General features: G+C 36.5%; 1 protein-coding gene across 1 annotated transcript in view; it reads right to left on the minus strand.

The window, feature by feature from the left end:
• Positions 1–470: 470 nt before the first annotated feature.
• Positions 471–20,812, minus strand: part of NEGR1 (neuronal growth regulator 1) — an 812,346-nt gene continuing 792,004 nt past the window's right edge. Inside the window, exon 7 of the mRNA XM_045802019.2 lies at positions 471–4,212. Coding sequence (XP_045657975.1) covers positions 4,088–4,212 — 125 coding nt within the window. The 3' untranslated portion in view covers positions 471–4,087. The remainder of the gene's footprint in view (positions 4,213–20,812) is intronic.

Here is a 20,812-nt window from a genome sequence, read left to right on the forward strand (position 1 = left end):
CTAACTTTGCTGCATTTCAGCAGGTGAAAGTTCTAAATAATGGATAATAAAAATCTCTCCAGAAAGTTGCTTCTTTAGGCTAGATGTAGTTCAACTTGTGAAATCTTCTGGGAATCAGCAACAGAGAGAAAGGCTACATCGTGGAGCCCTTTGAAATTGTAGCATCTCGTATTTTCACCCTGTATTGCTTTGGAGCACCTGAAAGACGTGAGTGTGGTACAGGGAATGCAGCAGGAGAGAATGAAGGGAATAGCAGAAGTATGGTTAAATTATTATTTCTTCCTTTTTCTCTTAAACTAAGAGAGTTTTTAAATGAGTCAAATACATATTTTAATTGATAAACTGACTTTATATTCACCTATTGGAAACAGTACAACATATTTTACATCAGATTATGAAATATGGATGTTTTACTAAAAGACAGGAAGGGCTTTTTCCAGTCTTTAAAGTAAATACATATTCAAAGGATCTTAAGGCATACCATTTATTCATATTCATATCTATTGAAATACTGTACATCCACATACTTCAATAAATAGTTAAAAACCTGACCTCTTTTTAAATCATTTCTGAATTTCAAAAAACAATTTTTATTGAAAAGATTAAATAGGTAACTTTTGGCTGTCACAAAGCTAAGCACAATGGATAAATTAACAATTATTCAGTAAATTTGATCAATATAGATGATTGGCTTTGATAAATTTCTCAGAGTTTTCTGAGTTCACACATTGGGGTATTTATATATGTATATGTACATACATATACATATATAAATTTCTTTTTTGTCCTGAATTACCTGGGTAATTTTCTTAGTTCTCCAGTCTACTTTCTAGATATAGCTTGAATGTTATGATGAAGCATTAATTTTTCAGTTAAGTTTTAAACACCCCCAAAAGTGGTTTTAAGTTTGACATTCTCTCTCTCGAATCTTTTAGTGTTTCCCAAAAAACACAATACTGTAATTTGGGCAGTACTTTTCATTATATAATTGCTGCATAATAGGAACTTAATGGTGTCACAGGACTTATGTTTCGAATGGGATCATTGTAAAACATAATTACACCACTTGCAGTTAAACCAAGAATGCAAATGAATTAAGTCAACTACCCTAATGTTCTGTTCTTCCCTCTCTCCCTTTCTTCCTCCCTCCCTTCCTTCCTTTTGCCCTTCCTTCCTTCCTCCTTTTTTTCCCCCTCTCTCTTTACCTCCACTCTTTTCTTTTTCTTTTCTTTCCACTCTCTTTCCTCAACTGCTCTTTATTTTTCTTCCTTTGGAAAAAAAAAAAACAAAAAACTAGGGGCAACAAAAGGAGTCCCACAAACGGAACTTGTGGAAATATAACACTGAAATGAATAGCTAGAAAAAATTGTCTTAGATCAAAAGATAAATCAATTTCATAAAATTGCTATTCTGAAATTGCAACAATCTTGTACAGTCAGGACTGATAAAATGGAGTAATCAGACATTTCATATGTCTATAAATGTAAAATCATCTACTTGAACATTATATGCATACATTCACACAAAAAAGCAAATACTGTAGCCTTATTTGAACAATATTGAACTCATAAATACTCATGGTTTCACTCTGTTCAGGGGCCTAAGGACTAGGAATGCTGCTGTGATACAGAAAAACATAGTGAATACCTCCTCTATTTAAAATGTCACTCAAGAAAGTCTCTTCTAACATAAAGGCAAATACATATAGCTACTGAGCTATGACTGTACTTCTGTCACATTCTATGGGAAAAACACCAGACTCCACAAATTCGGAATCATGACAACACTTTGAACTAATTATTTGGTTCATCCATAGTTTATATCTCGATTTACCTCACATTTACCCTACAAACCTTACAAAGAGGAGGTATTTTTAACTCTAGGAAAGCGGTCACTGTATAATATGCATTCTTGATCTGTTTCTTTCTCCCAGACAATGGTACTGATGGTTAACACTTTTGTGGTAGCACCACTATTTCTAGTAAGTAGATTATTATGGAGTGTGCCACTTTAAAGCTGCAATACAAAAAATATATATATAGTTTACTCACCAATTCCACAAAGAATATTTAAAAAAAGCAAATCAATAATAATCAAAATTAAAATGTCATGTGTGTTAAAAAAGTGTTTAATACATCAAAATAATGTAATGAATTATTATAGTGAGTAAATTTTAATAGCATTATGCCATATTATTGCCATTTTGTGGAAACACTGTATATTTATGCCTCCTCATTTAGGATTCATTTTTTCTAATTAAAAGAGATTTATGGTGTACGTCGGGGCTAAGCTTTACTTGAAAAAAATCATGATTTTCAAGCCATTTCTTTCGGGGCACAATATTAGATATCTTAAGGATGTACACCCTCCATGAAGTATCTTGTATCTAACTTTATTAGTAGTTTTTTTGGTGTTAATACGACTTGCAAAAGGGGACTATTTGCACGAATCTCTCTATGTAGTGAAACGGGTAATTTCGTCAAACTTGTAAAATGGCTTTCAAGGTTATGGTCTTCTTTAGTAAAGAGTAAAACCATCAAAATACTCTTGTAATATAATACTTTAGAATAACACCATTTTCATTCAAAAATGTGGTTTTCCTTCTTTATGACAGAAACAAGTATCCATGATAATTTCATAATTAATATATCTTAAGATATTCTAATCACTGGTGTCTTGTCTTTATTTGATCACATCTCACATATATCATGTAAGAAGAAATAAAGCATGGTAATTTTGTTGTTGTTGTTTGTTTTTTGGCCTTGCTTCTTTGAACTGACATGGCTACAGAGAAAGGTTTTATTGCAGAATTAGTTATTTCAGGCATTGATCTGCTGCATACCAGCATGGAAGATTTGATACAATATGTTTTGGAACATGTTCTTTTATACGACGTGCATTCCAAACTATCAACTGAGTGACGTCTTCAGGTGGAAGATATGCGAAGTGCCCCTGTCTGCGGGAGCACCGGATCTATCATACCAACTTACCTGCCTCAGAGACAAACGAATTTGGAGCGCTCACCAACTCGTGTAATATTAGGGGATCAGACTTTGTGTTCTTTCTGACAAACCGTCTTAAATATTTTGGCTTGGAATAGTGAAAGGAAAGGGTGCTGTATTGCTAGGCAATTTCTCAGATGGACTGTGCTGTCGTTTTAAAGGGAATTATTTCCCAAAGTGGATCCAACATTCAACTACAACTACAAGAATACATATGGTAATCAATTTACCTGCACTATATTAATTACATTGTTTTCATCACAAAACTGACTTTATGTGGGGCAAAATCCTCACACCCCACTGGTAGGAAGGGATGGGATTTTTATAGTCTAACAGCTCCTTCATTCTTTAGAGATAGGACATAGTTCAACTTTGTCTTGTGGTTTATTTTTGCTTTCAAATTGTAGGATTTGGCAAAACATTTTCATTAACTGGAGACGAAGAGAAAATTATTATTTTTCATGAAGGCACACCCATGCTGAACTTACAGGGAAGAGAAGCAGAGCTGCACAGCCAGTTATATTACAAGGCTCATTCCTGAAACCTGAATATCATGCGAGCAGAAAAATCTAGATATGTGTTAGTTCTATTTTGAAGAAATGATCTGAAGGCAATATTATTTGCTTTTTTATCAAAAAAGAAAAAAATGCATCTTTGTAAATGTGGATTGACTCCTATTGAAACAGGGAAATGAATGCTTGTATTGCAGCCTTAAAGAATCACATATTCACTGCAATATTCGTTTTTGTAAACTACAGCCTGCAACCTAGCAGACCATGACTGAATGCTTTTGAAAAGTTGTAGATTACAAACATGAAATCACAATTAATATCCTCTAAAAGTAATTTCAGAGCTTTCACGTCTTAAAAAAAGGACAATGTGTACTGCTTCACAAGGTAATGCAGCTAATCAAAAAAAGAGTAGAATTAAAGTATTTACATAATGAGCAATTCTACAGAAGGCGATCATCCCCATGTAAGCACTGCTGATTATATCCCACGCTGCTTTTAACAAACTGTACCAGATTGGATCCAGCCATCAGCACTTTCAGAGAATCCTTAAAAGCCTTTTATGGGTCTTTAAATTTATTGTAGAATGGCATTCTTCAGGTAGAATATGCTGGTGAAAGAGGACAGTGTCAACACAAGGTACCAGCAGGAGAAAAGAACGTCAGCGCTCCCGGTAATTCCATACTGGGCTGTACTTGGAGCTGGAAAGAAACGGAAAAGATTAAATCAAAATCTAATTTGTGTCTTTCAGGATCTTAACAATAATCAAAAGGCAGCTGGCTGTATTGGGGAGAGCACTGGCGTTGGAGTCAGACTTAGGTTCACATCTGGTTCTATCTGACAATGTGTAGCCTATTCAACTAACCGCTCTGAGCTTCAGTTTCTCAAGGGCAGGATAGGAATAATATAACCCACCTGGCAGGGCTGCAGTGAGAATCGGAGGTGAAGCACATACAGCACATTGCACTGGGCTGGACACGGGCTAAGGGGTCAGTAAACAGCAGCTAACAGTATTATTCCTTTCATACGCATTGTAAATATTTGGATTAGTGGATAATATGTAGCTCATGCATATATTTTTTTACATTTATTTTTATTGAGATATATAATTGACCTCCAACATCGTGTAAGTTTAAGGGGTACAGCAGCGTTGATTTGCTACATTTATGAATTGCAACACGATGACGACCACAGCATCAGCTAACGACTCTACCACATCCCGTAATGATCATTTCTCTTCCGTGATGGAAACAATTAAAATCTAGTTTTGTAGCAACTTTGGAGGTTGTAATATAGTATTGTTGTCTGCAATCATGGTGCTGTGCATTAGTTCTCCAGGAGTCATTTACCTCCTGTTTTTAAGTTTGTACACTTAAACAACAGCTCCCCGAGTCCCCTACCCCAGGCTCTGGTAACCACCATTCTGCTCTGTTTTTACAAGTTCAGCTTTTTAAAATGTCACATATAAGTGATATCATACGTAAAGACATACACGTATTTGTGGATCTTTTTTACTGGCCAAGTACTGTACTAAATGCTGGAAAAACAAGAGATTCTCTCTTCCAAAATCTTTTTTTTTTTTTTGAGGGGGATGGGGGTTAGGTGAAGAAAGATAGTCAAACAATTATAATATGATCCAAGGAATATTAGATGTAGAAACTGGAGTGATACAGAAAATTGTGCATCTAAATCTGTCTGGGCAAGGGAGGGATGAGGTAACAGAGTTTTACCAAAGGGGACGGTCATTTAGGTAGAGGAAACAATTCACTCAAAGGTACGAGGAAAAGAGAGAGCATGGCCTATATTTTAGTAGATTAGTCTTGCTGGACCATGAAGTTTGAGGCTTGGAGTCTAGGGAATTGAAACTGGAACTCTAGGCAGATAAAACATGATCTCAACTGTAAGGAAAAAGAATTTAGTTTTTTATACTGAAGGAGATTTTAAAGAATTTGGAGCTGTTGAATCATATGATTACTTTTATACATTGGAAAGATCACAGTTTCCTACATAGAAAAGCTTATGTGGTACTTGGCCAACAGTCGTGTTAAATTTTCACTGAGAGATTTCGCCTAGAGATTCACCAAAGCTTGGAACATTTTGGGAGTCTACTGAATGGATTCCACTTCATTTGACAAAAGGATCATTGCCTCTTGGAATGTGAATTATACTGTGTTCCAGAAACTGAATGTTGCAGGCATGCTCAGCTTTGCTTGAGACTGATTTTCACTTACCATCGAAAAAATAACAGTAATAATAAAAAACCCCACCAACATACTTTTAACTACCCCTTCCTAATGAAACCTGGATTTCAAGCAATGTTTCCTAATAGAAAATGAGTTGTGTAATAAAAAAAAATATATACTACTTCACCCCCAAATCCATAACTCAAATCCAGGAGCAGTTCTACTCACACAGAGTTTAAATTACCAGCAGGTAGTTTTTAATGGAACTTTCACCAATGACTATATTTCCATATTACAAGAAGAATACATGGCATTGTTTATATCTCTAAGAAATTAAAGGGGATGAAAGATGCATTAATCTATGCAGTGGGAAGTTTCCTTGACAGTACACTTGTTGATTCCAGGTGAATGAAGTTCAAGGGCTGAGACTACTACTCTTCAGTAAACACAGAGCAAAATCCACTATTTAATGCTTCTATTTGCATCACAAATGAGTCTTAAAAAAATGAGAAGAGGAGGAAGAAAAGAAGTCTATTGTTGAGCCCATAGCTTTTGAAGTTTTGATATATAAGAAGTCTAATTTAAAACCATGAAACTCCTTAAATTATTTTCTCTTGTTCAAGACCTAGAAAGGTGTTTTGTTTTTTAAAACATAAATAAATATTTAATTGGCCTGTTACCTTCTCAATGACAGCTACTTAAGAGTTATTTTGCTGTTGTTTTTTAAGAATCTTGAATGCAATAAAACCAGTACAATAGTAAAGGACTAATAATAAATAAGTGAAGCATATAAAATGATTTCATAAATAAGAAATAGATCTTAAAAGCCAAGCATACAAAGCGAAGATAAAATTTTTATTATCATGACAAATTAAATAGTGCATTAAGTGGGTAAAGTATAAAGAATCCTGAAAACTCCTTATCCATCCTTTAAAGTGCATTTTTGGGGCAATCTCTCCTGAATCCCCTCCCCTTTTCCAGCAAGCTGAGAAGATTACCCTATTGTGGCATTAGGCCACCATATATATTCCTTTTTATAGGACTGTCATGCTACATTGCAAATATTCATATACACATCTATTTTTCTCACCAGACTGTGAACTCTCCTAGGTCATGTTTTATTTATCTTTGTGTTTTCACGCACTAAGAGGGGAAAGGCTGGTGCATAGTAGATGCTCAAGAAATGTCTTTTGAATGAATGAGTTGCAGGAATTCAACTAAACAAATGAATGGGTCAGAGTTAAAAGGAGTATTTCTCTCCTACAAAATGAAATCTCTTGTCTCTATACACAAGCAAGTGACTTGTGTATAGGCAAGAGAATCTACAATTCATCATCTTTCATTCATTTAGCAAATATTTATTGAATTAGGTACCAGGCACTAAGGATATACTACCTAATAAGATAGGGATGGTCCTTTTGTTACTTAATTCCATATACCCTACGTCTCCCCCAGGGCACCTTTATCTTCTACTCAGCCTCCTATTGTCTTAGACATGACAAAGGTATGTCAATAATATATGTAAAATTAAATAATACTTTTTGATTAAGAGAGTGTATCTTTTTTTCATTGTACTCCTTAGTTTGCAGATGCAATACTCTATTAGTCCTAAAGTAAAGTAGGAGCCTCTTGTTGCATTGTTAGCCTGCAATTATTAGAGGAAATGGACTGTAGAATTGCTATTGATAATTAGTAAGCCAAAATACAAAGAGTAAAGTTAGTCAAGGGAATTTTTGGTCAGATACCCAATGCTAAGTCATGTATCATGATTCATACTCCTTAAGTATATACTGAGCATCTTTCATTTGAGACAGATGGAACACAGGCTAAGGCGAATGAAATTCAATCTTCTCTCTTAGGAAAGTTTTATTATAGTTGGAGGTATAAATAAAAAGGCATATATGGAACATTAGGATGTATATAATTAGAAGGATAATGAACAAACATGGGAGGGCTCCCCAAGGAGTCATGGCAGGTAAGTAGTCAAGAGAGCAGATACAAATAAAAGTATTTTTTACAAAATGCAATGGTATACACATGTTAGTACATATATATCTCACTTTTTAAAAGGGTGGCATAGTAGTCCTTTTACTCGGGGTATCCTATTATTGTATAACCTTAGTCTGATTGTATAACCTTGACTGATATTTATTTTTAGCGTGTGTGACTTGTTAATTCACAGCACCAGGCTAAATATACTGAAGTTGGGAGACTCAGTACTATTTGGGCAAATTTGTTTGGCATGTTAAATCTCAATCAGCTATTTAAGAAATTATAGAAAATGTTAAAAAATTAAAGAAAATAACTGCTCACTCTTAGATATTAACTTGAAGACTCAGTTTAAATATCATCTGTTTTAAAAAGAGAAAAGTTTTTATAAAGTCCCACCTGCCAAATCAGTTTGGCATATTTGATGTCATATTTACAGATCTATCACATCATGTTTATATATCGGTCTTTCCCCATTAGACCAAGAATATCTTCCAGCCAAGATTTTTTATATGTATCTTTTATCATTGTTACAGAATACAGAGTCTGGTATTTAGTAAGTGTTCAATAAATATTTGTCGAATGATGATAAGGTTCATATCCATTTCCCATACTGTTACCATAATTACATAAAGGGACACCCCACCTTGACTTCTTTTTTCATAAGAATATTGTCTTTCATCACTCCAGTTCCACTGCCTTCCTTCTCTCCCTACTTTTAGTCTTATGACCTTCTAAGACCTGTGTAGAGTCAGAAGACCTCCCTTCAGCATTTGAGCAAGAAGACATCATAAGGCTGATTACTGGGGAAGAGCATGCATCAAACTTTGTGGCACCATCCTCTTGCAGCAAACAAAAGGAGTATGGATGAACCTATGACCCCCAGATATAGTCCTGAGTTTCTTAGGAGACATGCAGTGGTGCCTCTGGGGTGGTCAGATCTGTTGTATCTTCTCTGCCATGTGTTTTGCTGCCTGTGAATATCATACTGCTACTCCTCTGAAATAAAATGAGGAGGGCTAGGGCGTACGATCTGCGGTGCAGTGGAGCTATGATGAGAATTTTTTTTGGTTCTGAGCGATATGGGAATCCATAGGAGAGTTCTGAGCAGAGGAGGCTAGCTGACATTTTTAAATGATCATTTGGCTATTCTGTGGGAAACAGCTTATGCTAGTGGAGGCAAGAGTAGAAGCCGATGTTAATCCCAGACCATCAAGCATCTCCATTGCCTATTGAGGGAAGCCAAAGTACTGTAGCTCAGCACTCAGGGACCTCTGTTATCTGGTTCTAGACAACTGATCCAGACTCATACATACGCTTAGCTCCAGTCACACAGGCCATTTTCTGAACACATAGCGTATTTTCAGTACTCTCTGTCATTTGCGTATGGCCTTCCTTCCTGTTCCCCTTCTCTACCTACCAAAGTCTTACTCATCCTTAGATATCTAAAATACCACTTACTCCATGAGGCCCCCTAATCTCTCTAAGAATTTTTAGTTACCCATTTATATCTGACTCCAGAAATAGTTTCTTTTTAACTTATAATAAATTATATATCTCTCTTCCACTGGACTATAAGCATGGTGAAGTTATGGAACATTCCTCTTTATAATGTGTGCACCTGTATCTCACAGAAAATGTGTTCAACAGACTTTAGTTGAATTAAATGAGGGAAGATATTCCTAAACATTCACTTATCTAAATCAAGACAACTTTGATAAAATACCCTATTTCAATAGTTGTTCCTATGATTTCTTGCTCTGAAGGCAAAGTATGTGAGAGGAAAACTGCTCTGTGTTTCTTTCCTACTCCCTGTTTAATTGTCTTGGGTTTTAAGGAGAAGAAAGAAGAAAGGACAAGAGGGTTGAATCGAGGAGAAAAGGACAAAGAAAAAAGAAGAAAAATGAGGAAGAAAACAAAAGACTGAAGAATTTAAAAGAGGAGAGAGAGAGAGAGAATACACAGCTTTTGAGTAATGTGTTAGATGTTTTCATGTTCACCATTTAATTCTTTGGTGTAGTTCGTAGATCAGAATTTCAGACAACAGAAAAAGTAGTTAGTTATTCTATCCACTTTCTTAGTAAAGCTAAAGGTATTCCAGTGTGTGCTACGTGCTAGGCATTCTCGGAGTCATTCTCTGAGCAAAATAGGAATCGCCCCTGTCCTCATAAAGCTTCCTCTTAAGCTTGAGATGTTTCCCATGGAACAAGAGTATTTTACCTCATTCTTAGCCTACACTTGATTAAATCAATGTTCCTCTGGTCTTACAAACTTGTCTTCCATTTTAGCTTGCAAAAATATTTATTCTCTTCATTATCTTGGCTTCTTTTGAAGGACTTTTATTTAATGCCATTTACTGCTCGGTAGTTGTCTAGTCTCCTCTGGTTTGAAGAAGGGGAGTATGACCCCTTTCTCCCCACCCCCCATGTGAGGCATGGCCTTTAGAGCGTGGTTCCATGGCTCATGTAGGGCCGAGTTTGGTTTTGCTGGGGCTCTCGGGCAGGGAGCAGAAGTGCCTGGGCTAGGTGTGGAGTCCAGGCCTTTGGGATTTCTCCCAGTTGTCAACAGGAAGATCCAATCTGGGTTTTAACACACATCTTACATCTTGTCTAATTATGATTATCACTCCCAATTACTTACAGCTGCTGCATATTATTTTCAGTCTTGGCAGTTTTCCCTTGTATTGCTCCAGTTTTTATTTTTAGGCAAAAGCAAATGTAACTGTGAAATATTTAGTTTTGGTATAATACCAATTACTTGCCTAGGCAATTTCCTTAAATTACTCAAGCTTTAAACCAGCTTTGAGTCATATTTTTAAGATTCTTGCTGAAATCTTAGGTAGAGTTACTTTAGTTACATTAACTTTGCTTCCATAAGAAAAAGCTGGCCTCAACTTATGTTTTATTGAGAAAACCTATACCTGGGAAGTGAATGATTTACACCTAAATTAGATTTCCTACAAAAGAGAGTGATTAATGTGGATTCAAAATAGATTGCACATTAGTTTACTGAGAAATTATGCATCATTGATTCTATCCAAAAAGACAGTGCAGCTCTGTTTTATTACATACTGCGGGAGGTGTTAGCTCAAAAGATATTTTAATCTTCTCGTTAGCAATACCCACCCCTTAACACCATCAGCAGGTGGAAGGGATATCCAGATTCAGAGCACGCCCAGATTTTCTGCATCATTTAATTCTGCCTAAACGCTGGGTGGAAATTAGGGGAGGAAAAGGGTACTAGAATGGGATAATGTTTTACCACTAAATGTACAACTTTGGGCTGTGGTGTCTGGAAGAAGCAGACAAGTCTCAGCACAGGTGACATCATCTCCTTATTCCTTTCGCTGCTATTTCTTGCGCAATCAAGTGGCCCAGGTCCTAAGGTGGGATGCACTGTGTTAAAGGCACAGTACAGACAAACCCTGCCTCCTCACGTACCATCTCACACCGGTGACACAGTGATTTCCAGAGGTAGGCTCTTTTGAGTGGATATTCGCTCTCCTGTACTGTAGATCCTCTAAGATCTTCTTCCCAGATGGTCTAGGGTTGAGGAACGCCTGAGTAGCAGAGGGATGATGTCGTAGGGCTCACAATGTATAGATTTTTAGACTCTTTTCACTCAATACACATTTATTGTGCCATAGACTGTTTTCCTAGACTACAGAGAGGTAAGCATACATAGCCCACTTTCCATGCCACTCTCGGTCTGATAGAGTAAGGCTTCATTCATGAGCCTCTAGCAAAGCCGGCTTCACTTGTTACTTAAGGAGAGAAAGTAGGAGTTGGGAAATGGCTTTGAATTCCTGCCTATCAGCCTTCTTTTTTTCATCTGCCCCAGAAGGAATCAGTCTAATAAGTGTGCATTGGTGCACTTTTTTTTTTCTCGAAATCAAGGCCTAAGGTTATAGAAAATCTATCTTTAGATACTTATTCTCACATTTTAGATTTTTATTTTTTCATTTGCTCAAACACTGAATGCCTATCTTCAGGAAGTTCCAACATCTTTTACAGACAAGAGCCTTCACAAACAGAAAAATGTAAAATAGTTGTTTTCACAGAAAGTATCTTTATTTTATATTATGAACAATGAGGAGAATGGCTAGAGAAATCACATGATTCCTTTCTTTTCTGACTCATGGTATTTCCCTGCCAGCTTGTTCTTAGCGACTACTAAGCTAATTCTCTGGCAGACCACCATCCTTGAATCCTTTTCTGCTTGCTGAATAGCTGTTTGGCCAAAGTTCACAGTCTACAATCCTATTTACTCGGCGTCAACTACATTAGGAATTTTAAAAATATGTTTGTCTCTGTTATTACCCATATTCAGATATCTGCAAATAGCCAGATGAAACTCTCCAAGACTATTACCTCTAATTTGAGCTAAGGAGAATAAGTAAGCAATCACCCAAATAGACACAAATTCTACGGCCTTTTTTCCATCCTTCATAGTCATTGAAAAAAGCTTCAGAGCCTGAATTGTTCATCAATATCTTCTAAATGTGTGGATTTTTTTGTTTCCTCCATTTTTAGCAGATCAGAAGTGATTTACATGACTCTATAGTAGCCCTGTTTTGAAGTATGTTGCCAAGAGAGGTAATTTTGCATAGCCCTAAATGCTTCTTTGAACTTGGGCAAAGCCTAGTTATTTATTCTTGGTTGGTTTGAAAACAGGTTTCTATATAAGTATCATTATATATTTTGGAGTATGTGTGTGTATGTGTGTGGGAGTGTGTATGTGTGTTTCCAAAGCTGGCTTTGTTGTGTGAAATGTATATACAAACATACGATACAAATTGCCTTGGCTACATAGATTTTAGTTTGGGCCTTTAAGGCATCATTTAGCGGAAGAAAAGAGGGTTTTACAGAAATAAAAATAGAAACCCAGCTGTGTTCTTAAGGTCACTAATAGTCACTGCCATCAGCTGTATCATCAATGTGACATTGCTCATGTGGTAAAAAGTGGGAGAAATTGCAAACCGGTAAAAATTTTTGCAAGTTGAATGAGTTTTTAAGATTTTTATATGTGTGGTCATGTGGGTGTAACATTATTTGAGTGTTTATATTAAGTGTTTAAACTTGGAGCTTTAGTGATTGGATTGTCTTGTTTTTTCAATTTTATTTTTTTACCTCTTTTGTGTTAGGAACATTATCCTAAAGCAGCTCCTTTTGCTATCCTACAACATGGCTCTTTCAGCATTAAGGATCAAGAATTTCATAAGGTTTGATTATCTTTTCCATTTTTTGGAATATTACATTTACCTTCCAATTTTTTCCCTTAGCTTTTCAAATGCAATAAAGGTCAGTGATTATCTGGCCCTGTAGTTCTGATTTACTAAAATTATTCCACTTGTTATGCTACAGATTGATTTTCAGTTATTCTCAATGATTCTCTAATCATTACCATTGTATTTTGGTTATTTAAAAGACTTTATTAAATCCCAATGACTTTGAATAGAATTCAAGACCCTTGGTAAACTTTCCTGAAGCTACCTTTCCAGTCCTACCCTGGCTGCTGTCTGACTTGGGCTGCGCTGGTCACACGAGGCAGGAAGTGTTCTTCATTCGCAGGCCATGTCCGCGTCTTTGCTGCCTTTGTGTATTTGCTCACACTCTGCCTTCATCTGGGATGGCTTTCTGCATCTCTGCATGTTAGGACGGTGCCCCTCTTTCAGTGCCCAGCTCAAATGCAACCCGCTCATCAAGTCAGGACCTATCAGAACTCTAAGGGATATTGGGGTATTCTTGTGCAACCCTTTAGTGGTAGAGACGAGGAGATGAGGCTGGTGGAGATGAATGATATGGTGAAGTTAGAGGTAAAAATGAGACCAAAACTGAGATAATGCTGATTCACTGTGCTTCTGTTTTCATGCAGAATCCCTGAATTACTACCTAACTGTAGTTGGAATTAATCTGTCAATTCCTTTTTCTCCAAAGGCCATTTGCTTTTACTTATACTTTATCACTTCATGTCCATCAATTTCAAAAGAGTCTAAGTCTCCTAAAAACAAGGATCATATTTAATTTCCTTTTGTGTTACAGCATTTGATCAAGTAGTTGACACTCTCAAAATATTTATTACAGAGAACTATAGATGAATTGTTCTAATTGCTGTAGTTTAAAGAGCTTTTACTATAAAGCTCAAGAAAAAGTAAGGAGCGCTATAGGGAAGATCGTATCATCGGTCAAGAATTCAGGATTTGGAAACACTGACTACCACTGCAGAGGAAGATTGGGTCTATTTTACTGAAAAGAATCGTGTATTCTTAGACCTCTCTGAAGACCTCATACCGTAAACATACAGAGTTACACACACACGCTCCAAGAGAACTGTTGAGGAATTGCTCTTGTCTGTGACTTCTAGTTAAATGTGCTAGTTTTAGATGGACACAGTATTTGCAACAATCAAGCACACCATGTATTAGCTTAGCACATCTATGCCTTGGTTTTGTCTTCCTGGTAGTGTTGTTTGGATAAAGAGATGAGCTGAGTAAAATGCTTAGCACAGTGCTCATTTAAGTGTTCGTTGAATAGTAGCCTTTAAGACGTATTAGTATTTATACAATAAGGGCCAGTGTAAGCCCTTTCCTTTGGCCCAAGAAGATATAGCCATTGCTGGAATAAGATTGTGTGTACCTCAAAATCCTATACATTTGAAACAATAACAACCACGCCAACAATATGCTCCTCCGAAAGGACAACTCAAAGAATGCAGATCAGGGGGCGCCTGGGTGGCACAGCGGTTAAGCATCTGCCTTCGGCTCAGGGTGTGATCCCAGTTACGGGATCGAGCCCCACGTCAGGCTCCTCCGCTGGAAGCCTGCTTCTTCCTCTTCCACTCCCCCTGCTTGTGTTCCCTCTCTCGCTGGCTGTCTTTCTCACTCTGTCAAATAAATAAATAAAATCTTTAAAAAAAAAAACAAAAACAAAGAATGCAGATCAGAAAATTCACTCGTTACACAAGTGACGCTTGAGTACCTACAGATACAGAGCACTTACTATACTTGATATACTGTTCTGTATGGACTACAGTCTTGGTATGTAAGTCCTCTAAGTAGATCACAGTGCTCTGAACAAAACACACTCTTGAACCCCCCTGGCTTGCGATCCATATTTCTTCTACTTGGAATCACCTTCCCCTTACTCCCAAATTTCCAGGCTCCACTTGACATACTTTTATTTCTCCTTAAGGACTTAGTTCAAAGGTTACTTCTGTGATAACATATTTGGCCCTTTTAACCAGTACTTGCTCCCTCCCTTGAGGCTCAACTGCAATTCAAACTCCTCTCTCACTGCCTTGTTCACTGACTTGCCTCCTTGCCTCAACTGTGAGTTTCTAAAGAACAGGGACCTTGATTTTTCATCTTTCTTTACTTCTCTTTTTCCCTTCCCCAGTGGCTAGCACAATGACCACACATAATAAGGGCTTAATAAATAACTGCTCTTTGTATCTCCACATGAGATAAATTTGCAAAATGTATTTGTTTCACACACCTTTTGTATCTTGCCTTCCATCCTCTCTTTGCCTTTTTACTTTGGCTGCTGCTATGACAATCAGCTGCATGCAGGGCAAACAATTCAGAGATATATTCCACATGGCTCCTCACAGGGTTCCCAGTGGGATGGAGCTTAGTGACCCATAGCAGGGACCAGCTCAATAACACATTCTTGGACTGGCTTTCCCTCTTTCTTGGTTTAACTTGTTCCAATCTCCTACCAGTGTTCCTTGAAATTCCTTTCCAAAATAATCACCTATAAGTGAGCGGCTCATTTGGGGAGGATTCACACAAAGATAACACTCTTGTATGAAGACGAGAAGAACAACAGTTTATGAATACCGTGTCTAGGGCAATTTCATACCTCCTCCCAGTGTACAGTGCTCTGCACATAGTAGGTGTATAATAAATTAGTTTTGGATAAATAAATTGATTGAAAGTAAATTATTATCCTATCTCTTTGCCTCCACTCTTCTTGGCTCTTGATAATTCCATTGCATCACTTTTATGAGGTCTGCATTAATTATATTGTTAACAGGCACATACCCTTATTAATGAAAAAAGGGTCTTAAAATCTTAATTAAATCGGATTTTTTCCTCATAGATTTTATCCCAGGAATATTACCCACTGTTTTACACTATTATCATTTTGGTTTCTGCTACACCAGCAACATTGCCTAATGAAAGTTCTGTCTCCTATTGTATTTCTTAAATATTTAAAAGCACTCATGGTTCTTATATTTTTATTATGATTTCAACTATAAAATACTCTTCTCCCTACAACCTTGAAATGCTCCTTTCTCAAAGCTCCAGCCTGCCCTACATTTTCTGCCTAAGGTGATCCAACTTGTGTGGTGAGAAAATGAGAAATACAGCTTCTATGAAAGGAACTTGGGGACATGCATGCAAAAGTCAGATGTTGGGGAATTTTAGTCCAAAGGATGGTCCCACAAAGTGAAAAGAGAAAAAGACCAATACATTTGCATAGTGAAGCTAGCACTGGACACATTATGCAATCTGGATTCATACTGATTTTTAAGGATGTTTAGTAACTTTCTTCTCCCAAAATAGAGAGAATATACTGCTCATAATTTTTCTGGACACCAGTAAAAGGAATTTTAAAAACAGCAGTGGGAATGCTTTTAACCGTTACATCGGAATGCCTTACCTCCGCCTCATTTTATGGATATTATAAATTCAGCCATTTATATTATTGTTCAAAAGAGTTTTTGACTGTAATTGAACTAAGGCTTCCTGGGACTGCATTAGTAAGTTTTTCAGTCTATCAGCTGTTAATTTTTTTTTTAAAGATTTATTGTTATTTATTTGAGAAAGACAAAGCGTGCATGCATACAGAGCGGCAGAGGGGAAGGATCTTCAAGCAGACTCCCTGCTGAGTGCAGAGCCAGCCCTGAGACTGGATCCTGTGACCCAGGAGATTATGACCTGAGCTGAAACCAAGAGGCCGATGCTTAACGGACTGAGCTACCCAGGCGCCCCGATCAGCTGATAATTTTATATTCACAGTTCTTTGATCACAAATCATGAGGAGAAGGCTTGTTATTTCATTAGACAAAACTTTAGTTTGCTAGAGATGCCTCTACTTCAGCATTATTTTCTACTATCCTTAGCCAGAATAAATACATTTAACCCTCAAGCTAGAAAATTAATCTTAGCTGAGTCAGAAAATGAATAACTTAGGAGTAACTGGTTTTTGTAACAGTAATCACATTCTTTATACAACAAATGCTTACTAGGCACCTACTATGTGTTAGACATTGTGCTTAGGGCTGAATGTATGATGAACAAGATGTAATCCTTGGCTTACAGGAACTTAATGTCAAGTAGAAACAAAACTATCTAGAAGAAAAGGGTTGATTTTCACTAACTGATATATTATTAGAATTCCAAGGTTAAAAGAAACTTTTATTCTCTTTTGTCAAAGTATAATCAAATCAGAAATCTAGTTAGAGAAAGGCATTTCAGGTTTATGCCATTTTAAAGCCAGAAGGGACTAAAGTCTGGAAAGGAAATACCTACACAGAAAATTAATTCAGTTTTCCAGACTTTGAGTTTGGTGTCCTATCCAGCGTACTGCACTGCCCACATTAATTTACTTAGTGTCTTGTTTCACATTTCTATAACTCTCTCTGCTTATTGATATTGAATGTAGCAAATACAATCTTAAAATGTTTCTAAATATAATATGATCAAAATAATTTCATAGTCTAGTAAATTATCCAACAGTTACACACCACTTTAATTAGTCATTTCAACCAATAAAATACAAAATGAGTTTTTTCTATATACTTGCTAGAAGTGATAATTATTTTTTTAAATATCAAATGTTTGAAGTAATTCCCAAGATCTATAGTCAATGTATGTTTTATGTGCATCTCATAATGTACTCACGACTTTTTTTAATGCATCAAGCACATAAAGCCCATAATATTTCTTGATTAAATATTAATGATATTTAGGGGCACCTGAGTGGCTCAGTTGGTTAAGCAGCTACCTTTGGCTCAGGTCATGATCTCAGGATCCTGGGATTGGGCCTTGCTTTGGGCTCCCTGCTCAGAGGGGAGTTTGTTTCTCCCTCTGTCCTTCCCCCTGCTCATTTTCTCTCTCTCTCAAATAACTGATCTTTATCTAAAAAAAATTAGTGATATTTGAATAATTTTCATATTAGAATCTATTATGAATGGTTAATTTTAATTTATATCAAGGAGAATGAGAATGTTGCCTAGAATCAAAACAATAGGTACCTATAGGGGCGCCTGGGTGGCACAGCGGTTAAGCGTCTGCCTTCGGCTCAGGGCGTGATCCCAGCGTTATGGGATCGAGCCCCACATCAGGCTCCTCCGCTAGGAGCCTGCTTCTTCCTCTCCCACTCCCCCTGCTTGTGTTGCCTCTCTCGCTGGCTGTCTCTATCTCTGTCAAATGAATAAATAAAATCTTAAAAAAAAAAAAAACAATAGGTACCTATAAAATTCTGCATATATCTCTAAACTGTCCTGATTCATCAGGTTCTCAAAGGTACACATGAAATCTGAAAATTAGCAAAATTAGCCTCTTTGCATAAAATGCAGTTTGTTTTTTCATGTGAAGGACCAACTTCAGTTTAATATTTATGCTTGAAGTCAGGACTTGAAAACTTAAGTGAAAAAGGAATTCAGGAAACCATACATTCTTAGAGACTGAAGCCTAGTTAAAAAACAGATGTGTCAAAAAACCCCTACAAAAATACAAATATGTCAATTTGGTTTTATTGCAGTAACATTTCTCTACCTTCCTTACAGTAATACCTAAGAGGAATTGCTAGAAATCAGAGAGCCACATTTAAATGTCTGTGTTCTAATACGCATTTTCCATTTCACACTAAACTTAATAATAATCACAATTAAAAAGGAAATTTAGCATCATTTTGACAGTCAAAAGTGAATTTCTAAAATTCCCTGTAAGTTTATGTGCAAGATTTAAGGAAAGCAACCATGAAGTCATTTTCTTTCTTATGTATTCTTAGAAAAATGTCTTACAAAAAAGTTTGGGCTATGTAACTGCACTTGGGCGTACTTCTTTTAATCTTAAAATTAGAAAAGACAGATGATTATTTTCTCCCTTCACGAAAAGAGAAAAAGATATTAAAGGTTAATATCTCATTGCTACACTTTTTCCCCCTGAAGATAAAGGGATATGAAAAGTAAGCAATAAGCACTATGCATGTTCCTACTAATCTTACCAGAGTCTCCTCCTATATTCAACTAGTTCTTGTCTATCCTATTTAAACTGTTCTTCTGATATTCTTCACATATGAACAAGATGATCCTTTGCTGAGTTTAAGCATTATGGTAGCTACCAGCTCATAAAGAGTAACAGAGCAGCTTTATCCTCATGTCTGAATTAGGAACAAGAAACTCAACAATAATACAAATAGAGTTTTTCATTAAGCAGCATTCCTGTTTATTACAGAGCAACAATAATTTTTTTTTGGATTTCAATTTAACAATGAAAACAAATCCCAATTCCCCCATCTTTTTGATGCAGCTGGTTGCACTATGCATAATGTCTGAAATACAATGGCAGTGTCTATTGTTATAGAACTGGCTTATTTGTGTATTGAAAGCTTCATTCAAATTTGTATGGTTCAGAATGTTCAATGAAATGCACAAATTGACTAGTTCAATATTCCTCAATTTGTCGTAATGGTTTTTGTGTGACTGTTTTTCTTCTTTAAGATAGCCATAATGCCATTTTTATTTCATAAGAAACAAGGTGACGATTCCTGTGAAATCTCCCAGTTCAATGCTAAGCACAGGGTCCTCAGTCAAGTTCAAAGTCACTTGTAGAACTATGAAAACCACCTCAGACTAAATCTGGCTTTAGCAGCTATAGAAAACCCACGGGAAGCCTTACTTTATTGTTTGCTGACAATGAAGTGAAATACGATGTGGACTTATTATGAAAAGAATGTTGTAAGTGAAAGGGAGTGGCTGAGAAGAAGCAAGGTGTGTTGGAAAAGATATTGAAACTAAACAATGTTGGGCGGAAAGAGTGGTCTAGGGAGACCCCATGATTAAAAATAAAAGCAAAGGGGCACCTGGGTGGCACAGCAGTTAAGCGTCTGCCTTCGGCTCAGGGCGTGATCCCGGCGTTATGGGATCGAGCCCCACATCAGGCTCCTCCGCTAGGAGCCTGCTTCTTCCTCTCCCACTCCCCCTGCTTGTGTTCCCTCTCTCACTGGCTGTCTCTGTCTCTGTCGAATAAATAAATAAAATCTTAAAAAAAAAATAAAAATAAAAGCAGAAACACAAACATACTCATTTTGGAGACTTGCAAGTGTATTTCTTCATATTGGGCATTTGGAGTCCTTTTCTATTCCAAGGTATGTTTACTGACTTATATGCGTCTAGTAATTCCAATATCCTTTGAGTATGCATCCTAAAATGCATACTCAATTAATTCATTTTCAATTCATTCATTCATGCATTCAACTTTATGCCATTGACTTGCTTCTGGGTTTAAGTTATAGAAAAGAAACCTCGAGTCAATAAACATGGTTTGATCTCCAGATCATTGAATCATGAAAAGAATAGATTGAAAAAGTTATTTTTAAATAAGGAGAAACTACAAAACCCTGGAAGGAAAATCAAATGTCACTATTTCTTAGGTGCCAACTAGAGGCATTTAATTGCATGTTGTTTGTTTGAAGATATTACCTTTTCATCATTTCACTGGTAGGTAAAGAACAGAGAGAGGTCCTTTTCCAGCTGGTTAGACAATGCTGGAAAAACTAGACTCTTCTACTTGACACAGATAACTTACTATTTTAATTCCTGAGAAGATGTATTTCCAGCGTTAAATATAGAGTAGAATAACAACTGCATTATAATTATCAAACATTTGGGCAAGGCATGTGAAGTACTGCCCAGAGTGGTTTTTTTTAATTCTTTAATTACATCATTATGACTCCTTCCCCCCCCCCCTTTTTTCAAAGTTAATTGCTTTTAGAAAATTTTTAGTACAAAGAATTAAAGACCTTCAACAAAATACTGAAGTACTGTGAGCTTTGGTTGTTTCCATCTCTAGGACAGGATTATTAATACCCATGGGTTATTGTGAGCACTAAAGGAGATA

This window comes from Ursus americanus, chromosome 12 (assembly GCF_024610735.1).
Source record: "Ursus americanus isolate L20-20 chromosome 12, mUrsAme1.1.p, whole genome shotgun sequence".
Lineage (NCBI taxonomy): Eukaryota > Metazoa > Chordata > Mammalia > Carnivora > Ursidae > Ursus > Ursus americanus.